This window comes from Pelmatolapia mariae, linkage group LG7 (genome assembly GCF_036321145.2).
Source record: "Pelmatolapia mariae isolate MD_Pm_ZW linkage group LG7, Pm_UMD_F_2, whole genome shotgun sequence".
Taxonomy (NCBI): domain Eukaryota; kingdom Metazoa; phylum Chordata; class Actinopteri; order Cichliformes; family Cichlidae; genus Pelmatolapia; species Pelmatolapia mariae.
In genome coordinates, this window is record NC_086233.1 from 24,437,026 (window position 1) to 24,444,322 (window position 7,297).

At 39.3% G+C, this 7,297-nt stretch overlaps 1 protein-coding gene across 1 annotated transcript; it reads right to left on the bottom strand.

Moving 5' to 3' along the window:
* Positions 1–4,411: 4,411 nt before the first annotated feature.
* LOC134630843 (heat shock protein beta-1-like) lies at positions 4,412–6,362 on the bottom strand. The gene is made up of 3 exons (XM_063478561.1): positions 5,978–6,362; positions 5,818–5,881; positions 4,412–4,571 (listed from the first exon to the last, which is right to left on the bottom strand). Exons 1-3 carry the CDS (start codon positions 6,360–6,362, stop codon positions 4,412–4,414), a joined length of 609 nt encoding a protein of 202 aa, XP_063334631.1.
* Positions 6,363–7,297: the final 935 nt, after the last annotated feature.

Sequence of the window (7,297 nt, forward strand, 5' to 3'; positions counted from 1 at the left end):
GCCTCTGTGAGTAGTTTTTCCCTCATAACAACTCTAAGGGTGGAGATAGAGAGTGTGGAGATAGGGGCATGATCACTTTAACTATGTGTGTATGGCGTTATTTTTGTGCCACTATTCAGAGCGCACGTAAAAAAAAATTGCAGTGCAAGTGTTGCATTTTGAGGAGAAATTTATTTTGAGCGAAGAAAATCTAAATTTGAGTGAACAAAATTCATTGCTGGGTGCAAGAAATGTATTTCAGTGTTTGCTATTATCCATGCACACACACAATAGCAGCCCCTCTCGCTCAGTTTTTGCATTTGCGCTCGCTCGCAATGTGTTGCTTGCGCTCTCAACATTTCTGCCCGTGCGCGCTCAACTCTTTCTGTACACCGTTATGTTTGTGCCACAAAATCAGCCAATCACAGACTTGGATGCAAAAAAATCTGATTGGCTGTTTTGGTCTCCAATCAGCTCGAAATGACGAAATGCAATATCCCAGAATCCATTTCGTCCAAAAGTCAAACGAGGCAGTGGCGGAGGAACACGGAGTGGCGGAGTTTGAAATATTACTCTTTCTGGGTCACAAAATAAACTTTTAAGATATTTTCATGTGAGAATGGTGCTGTGTAAGCTTCAAATATCTGCTCGATTTATCAGGACATCACATATTTCCATAAGTGCTCTAATGTTTTCGGAGATGCCTGTTACCCACCAACTGACCGCATAGCTGTACTGGCCATTGGGCATACCGCATTTGCCCGGTGGGCCGATGGTGATTTTTCATTTTTGTTTGTTTTTGTAACGGTATAAACAATGAAAGGTGGTGGATTAGCCAATTGGTCATGATCAACTCTGGACTGGACCAATTGCAATACATCCGTATTGAGGGGAGAAGGAACGCGATTAGTCCCGTACTTCAGCTAGAATGAAAAAGACACAAAGCTGGAGTTATTCTGTCTTTGGTGCACAGCTGCCTCTTCTTCTCTCATTCTCACCCCTCCCTCTCCTGTTGCTACTTCAATCATGAAACTGATCAGTGATCAGCTGATCGTCTCTCTTGTTTGTTTATTTATCGCCCACTTTGCGCCAGACAGAGGAAACCAGCGGATGTTGCGCTAAACAACAGCAGCACGTTCAAGCTTGATCAGCTGTTGTTAGAATTTATTTAATATTACTTTCTAGTATCAGCTGATGTTTGCTGGAGCCACAGCTGTAAAAGCTGCTGGCCATGATATCGGTTTGGAAACATGAAGGTGATACAAATCATACATATATACCAACAAGACAGTGTACGTCACTGTCACAACAGCATTTGTTTTAGTTCAAAGGCTTTATGGTTTTTCCTATAATACCTGGTGGTGTAGTCGGCCGATTTTTTGTCAGTTCAGCCTTATATATTATATTTAACCCGAGTGACCACCCGGTCAGCTGGTGGGTAACAGGCATCTCCGAAAACGTTAGAGCACTTGTGCAAATATGTGATGTCTTGATAAATCGAGCAAATATTTTAAGTTTACACAGCACCATTCTCGCATGAAAATATCTTAAAAGTTTATTTTTTGACCCAGAAAGAGTAATATCTCAAACTCCGCCACTCTGTGTTGCTCTGCCACGCAGCAATGAATTTTGTTCACTCAAATTTAGCTTTTCTTCGCTCAAAATAAATTTCTCCTCAAAATGCAACAGTTGCACCTGCAAATTTTTTTTTACGTGCGCTCAAATTGTTTTTAGGTGCGCTCAGAATAGTGGCACAAAAATAACGCCATATGTGTGTGAAATCTTCAACCAATCTAGGAACCTTGTCTTAGCAGTTTATTCAGCCTAACGGACAGACTTTTTGAAGTAATTTTTTTATCATGCTGTCAGCCACCCAAAAAATTCTGATACAATCCTGGAAGTCTGAGACACCTCCAATATTCAGTAGGTGGCTAAAGGGATACACTTAGAGATACAGCAGATGTAGATAGAGCAGGTGTCTTTCAGAAAATTTGCTTACCAATTATCAGTCTGATCGCAAAGTTATATTAAATCTTTTTTGGTCCTGCATATTAACAATAACAGTTGTACTATGAACACTTTTAATTCAAGTAATATTGTATCCTAGTTTATATGTGAGCCTCCGACCATTGTTCAGTTGGTTTTGCGTACCTTTATCTTCTAGGCCTGAAAAAACAATAAACAAATGGTTAAAACAAATGATCGCTTCGATTGACACATGCCCTAACACTGGCAGGTGTTATGACCTTTATACTAATACTAGGGCTTGATACATGCTACAGACCATCCAGGAAGTTTTTAGTTTTTATTAGCCTGTTAAACACTAATGTGTCTGTGCATTGTAACCATACAGTTTATGAATGCACTTTGCTAATCAAGCTAGCTAGCATTATGCACTGTTAGGGGTGTGGCTGCCATGTGTGAAAGAAGTGAAAGATGAGAGACATTTTGTCATGTTCATTTGCAGATGCTTCCAGTGGTTTAGTGGTTGATAAATTTGCTTAGAAAGCAAAAGGTCAATAGTTTACTTCCACTTTGGAAACTCCAAACGGGTTGCGTCAGGAAGGACATCTGGTGTAAAACTGCCAAATCAAGCATGCCTATGACAAGGTTGCAGCTGAAACAACTTTTAGAGTTTATTGGTAAAAGACCCCAAAGATTTGGCTGATTTGTTTCAATTGTTAGTACATTTTGTTTTTAGCTTGTTTTTTCCTAGCTAAAGTTAGCATCATATTTAATATTTGAATTACACATGCACTTTGTTACCAAATTAGCTACATGTTAGCATTAACACTGGGTAAATCCCAGGATCTACCCTACCCTCCAAATATGCTCATGATGGAGTTAACAGACAGTCATGCCAGAAACCAAACTCAAGTATTTAAAAAATGGTAAAAACAAATATGAGTGGCACCCGATTTCAATTTTATTTTTTAAATGCTGACTTTCTCTAGTTTTGAACTGGCTTTTCACATTGGTAGTAAATGTTAGTAAAGGACTTTGCAAATGTACAGTTCTTTTCACAATTTGTATCTTAAGTACATATAATTAACAGTATTTTCTATTTCAGAAAAAGCATGCTGACTGCCATTCATCTGTTTCTTTGTGACACTTGATTTGCCGCTTTCTACTGATCAAATGACGCTCACAAAAAATGTCAAAATCTCTCATACTTTCACTGTGCCTTCTGTTTTTTCACCCCAAACATTTGTCATGTAGTATTCTGTTTCAACAGTAGATGTCACCCTTGACTTCAGCACGGGGACAGACTTTTTTAGACACTTTCAAGCCAAGATGAAACTGCCACTGTGTTGTGCAACTCTTACTCAGGAAAAAAAAAGTCACACCCAAATGTGTGCAGAAATATTTATTGTAGCAAGCTCAACATCACCAAGAATATGACAATGACCACACATGTTGTTGGGATCTATTATTGCCGAGTTCTGAAGGCTGTGAACTGATGGAGAATTTTAAATGGAGTCTATGAGCTACACTGCTCGTGTCTCCTATGAACCTTTTGGTCTGTAGACCATTAAAGAGAAGTAAGTCTGTCCTTCCACAGTGTGAGCTAGGGGATGTCCCTACAGATTGCCTCACAAATTGCACACACTGAGCCATCACATTGCCATAAGAGTCCCAGATAGCAGACAAATCCTGGCTACATTTGGGGGAGCCTGACTCACCCTAAGTTGGCATGGCCCTATCTTAAATGGACTGGAGAAGAAAGGCAACATTACACATCACTTTTTCCATTTAGTGTTGATGAAGAGCTTTATTTTATTTTTTTATTTGTAGCTTTTGCTCTTTATTTTATGTAATATAAATCTTTTTAAAAACGAATACTGTGCAACAAGCTTCTAACCTGGAAGGCGTACCCAAGCTAAATAGGTGATCTTAGAGAAGAGCTGTTTATAAATCTCTACATGATGAAAAAAAAAAGAAAAAGAATTTATGTGTAAGTCTCATGAGGAGGAAATAAATTCCCTAATGTGACTCTAACTTCAATGCCCTCTTGTGGACTGTTTGACAAGAATTTTCTGTATACCTTAAGAAGCACAGCTACTACAGATCAAACTGATTCCTCTTAATCCTGCAATCTGCCAAAGTAAGAATGCATTTATGAATAGAGGATGATGTTTGTTTGTTATTTTCATTTGTTAAGGATTATGTGATATCAGGACAGCTTTATAATGCTGCTCAGTCAAGAAACCATCATATCAAGTTTCAGGTCAAACTCATAAATCTAATCTTGATCTGAAAACATATAAAGTGTCACATTATTATATTGAACAGTATGAAATGTTCTCTAGTGGCAATAAACCAGCCTGGTTAGTAAATTTGCAATGCTAGAACAATTACGTTTTCTCTTTAGGTCAGTGCTGAAAAGGTTGCTACACATAACCTGAGCTGCATCAAGTTCTGCTCACTGGTTTCACTTTTGTTCATCCTGCTTCTGTCTGATCTGAACTGGTATGACAATCTCATTGCCTGGGATGCTGCTTGATGTCCCTGGCACGGGGGCCTCTACAGACAGGACTCCATCTGCAGACAGGGATGAACTGATCTGCTGCAAGTCAACCCCCTGTGGCAACCTTAATGAAATGAAAAGAAAGTTGGTAAGCAACTAACAGAACAGTGTATTTGTAACATATATATGTTTAACACATTTTGAGAGACTAATTAAATAGATTACAACCTATATATATAACAATGAACTCTATTATTGCTGCAGAATCATCTGTGTATGCGTTGATATTCTCACTTTCTGCAAGCTATACATACTGTTTAAAAATATTGTGCCACCTCTCATTTCTTTATATTTTCCTTCCAAGGAATCAGATTTTCTTATAATTTCTGAAAGTGATCTTGAGCAATAGCTATCCAATAGTTTCTGAAGGTCTTTCAAAGTTTTTCCTTTGTTAAGCTGGTATATCTCAGCCTAGTGTGCAGTGTGTCCTTAAAAAATTTGAGGAAATTGAAAAACTGGAGGACAAAAGAAGAAGTGGCAAGCATAAAACACCGTCTAAAGCAGATGACCGGTATCTGAAAATGATGTCCTTAAGAAACAGGGGAAAAATCTAGCAAAGACGAAACATAGGACCTAACAGGTGCAACTGATCCTTCTGTTGATTTGTGTGTTCACCGGAGCCCGGACCTAAATGTTATTGAAGCAGTGTGGACTCATGTTAACAGAGAAGAGAACAAAAGGCAGCCAACATCCAAAGAAGAGCTTTGAATGTCCTTCAAGAAGCCTGGAGAACTGTTCCTTAAAACTGCTTAAAGAAATTCTTAGAAAGCTTGAATAGGAGTTCAAACTGTGTAGACAGATAAAGGTAGTCATACTAAATATTGACTTTCAAGCTCATTAGAATTATAAAAACTCTGAACGGAAAACTCTTATATACTTAATGTTTGCATGTATGTTTTAATGGGGCTGTTGTCCACATCGGCAAACTCCATACCCGATACGCACGTGTTTTTATGGTGTGAAGATATGAAGTTTCATGTGCTTCTCTGTGCTGAGGTGTGGGGTTTTTTTTTCTGTTCTCAAAATGCTCTCCTGTAGGAGCTCAGTCTGAGAGGAGTTCTTTTTCTCCTCGTCTCCCCTCATGTATTGTTATTTCATTGTTTTTCTTACCATCCTACCTGTTTCCGATCTGTCTTCCCAATGTGATGTAATGCGAAGGGGTCATATTTTCACTGCAGGTAACATGTATGTGTAACATTGCATGTGACAAATAAAGGCTTGATTGATTGATTAGTAAATCACTACAGCTATTTCCCAATTTCCAAGAAAAGATAAATAGAAATGACTCATAGTGTTCTCTGACAACCTACTTGTATTTACGTGTGAAGCACCTTGAAACCAGTCCATGCTCATCCTGCCTTTCTTCGTGGGTTCCTTGAAATGAAAAACAAGCAAACAAAAGTGCTTTTTACACTTTTCATCACGTATTTCATCATAAATCTATCTTATGATCAAAAAAACAGACACTACCTGATATTTGTAAATAGCCCTCTTTGGTTGTGATTGTGATCTCTTCAGGTGAGAAGTGATTAACATCCAGATTAATCTTCCAGCTGTTTGGCCCTGTTTGGATCTCTGATACTCCACTTGTCAGTTGTCTCAATCCCTTCTGGTCTGTGGGTCGCATACCAATAAATGGGGGGAGAAGGGGACTTTGTGTGTACCCTGGCCATGAGAAAGATGCCAGTCTCTTCTTCGCCCAGTCTAGCCAGTCCAGATCACTGGGCTCCAGGAAGGGTGGAAGACCAAAATCCTGAGCAAAGATACGGCTCGGCTGTGTCCAGTTTGGAAAAGGATCCCATTCCACATCTCGGCGGAAAATTGGACGGGATAATATTTTATTTTCTTCACCCATATCCTAGAAAATCAGATCAATATGAAGGAACAGGTCTGCAAAGAGTATCACTCCACTGTAACAAACAAGTCTCGTCTGATCACCAAGACCCAAACAACAGAGCAGCTGTATTTTTATTGCCCAACAGAAAGTGTGCAGGAGGTCCAAGGAAAGGCGTTCTTTGGCATCTGCATGGTCCAGTCTCACACTTTAAATACCCGGGTGGGTCATTTTAACACTTGCGTGGCAGTAAGAGTGATCTAAAGGATGAGAATGATTTATGAGATGAGCTGGGGAGTTACTCCTCTGTTGCCCGGGACATGGAGGGGATAATGCTAATCATTTGTATTTATATCTCTGGAGTGTCTGTGGCAAGTTGTTGGTGAATGACTCTGGAAGCAAGGTTATTCAGCAGAGGCCTCTGCAGTCTTGTCACATACTGGTGCTCTTTGTCCAAAGAAACTACAGCCTTGGGTTGCGTGAGGGAACAGCATGTACATTCAGAGTAACACAGTAAACAACAGTGTTACGTTCACTTTCTGAACCCAAGATTGACTTGAAAAGATGAGATCAAATCTAGAACAATAACGTGATAAACGTGTGGGACAAACTGTTGTTTACCACAAACTAAAGACATGTTTACAGCCAGGACAAAGCGACAGACTGAGAGACTGACGCAGTGGAGTGGCTGTGAGGAATTTCACATGCACAGATAAATCTGGGCAACAAGGGTGATATGCTGAACAAATAATGAACCGAGCTTGAGATTCATAAATCAACCAGGCATCTGAGGTGGAACTTTACTAATGAATTTATTAATGAGGAAATATCTGAAATCTTTTAAGAGCAAGAAGTCAAATATTAAGGAAAGCATGGTGGAAACACTGCATCAACACATACATTTAACTGGAGTAAGTATTACAGTGAGTAATGACCCTGACGGTCATTATCTAATC

Bases quoted from the DNA above. Each gene is read 5' to 3' on its own strand.
- LOC134630843 (XM_063478561.1), bottom strand. From the start codon at position 6,362: ATGGGTGAAGAAAATAAAATATTATCCCGTCCAATTTTCCGCCGAGAT. The intron at 5,882-5,977 runs GTAGTGTCTGTT...TTTCATTTCAAG, and splicing joins GGGCTATTTACAAATATCAG to GAACCCACGAAGAAAGGCAG. The intron at 4,572-5,817 runs GTAGGTTGTCAG...CATTTCATTAAG, and splicing joins TGCTTCACACGTAAATACAA to GTTGCCACAGGGGGTTGACT.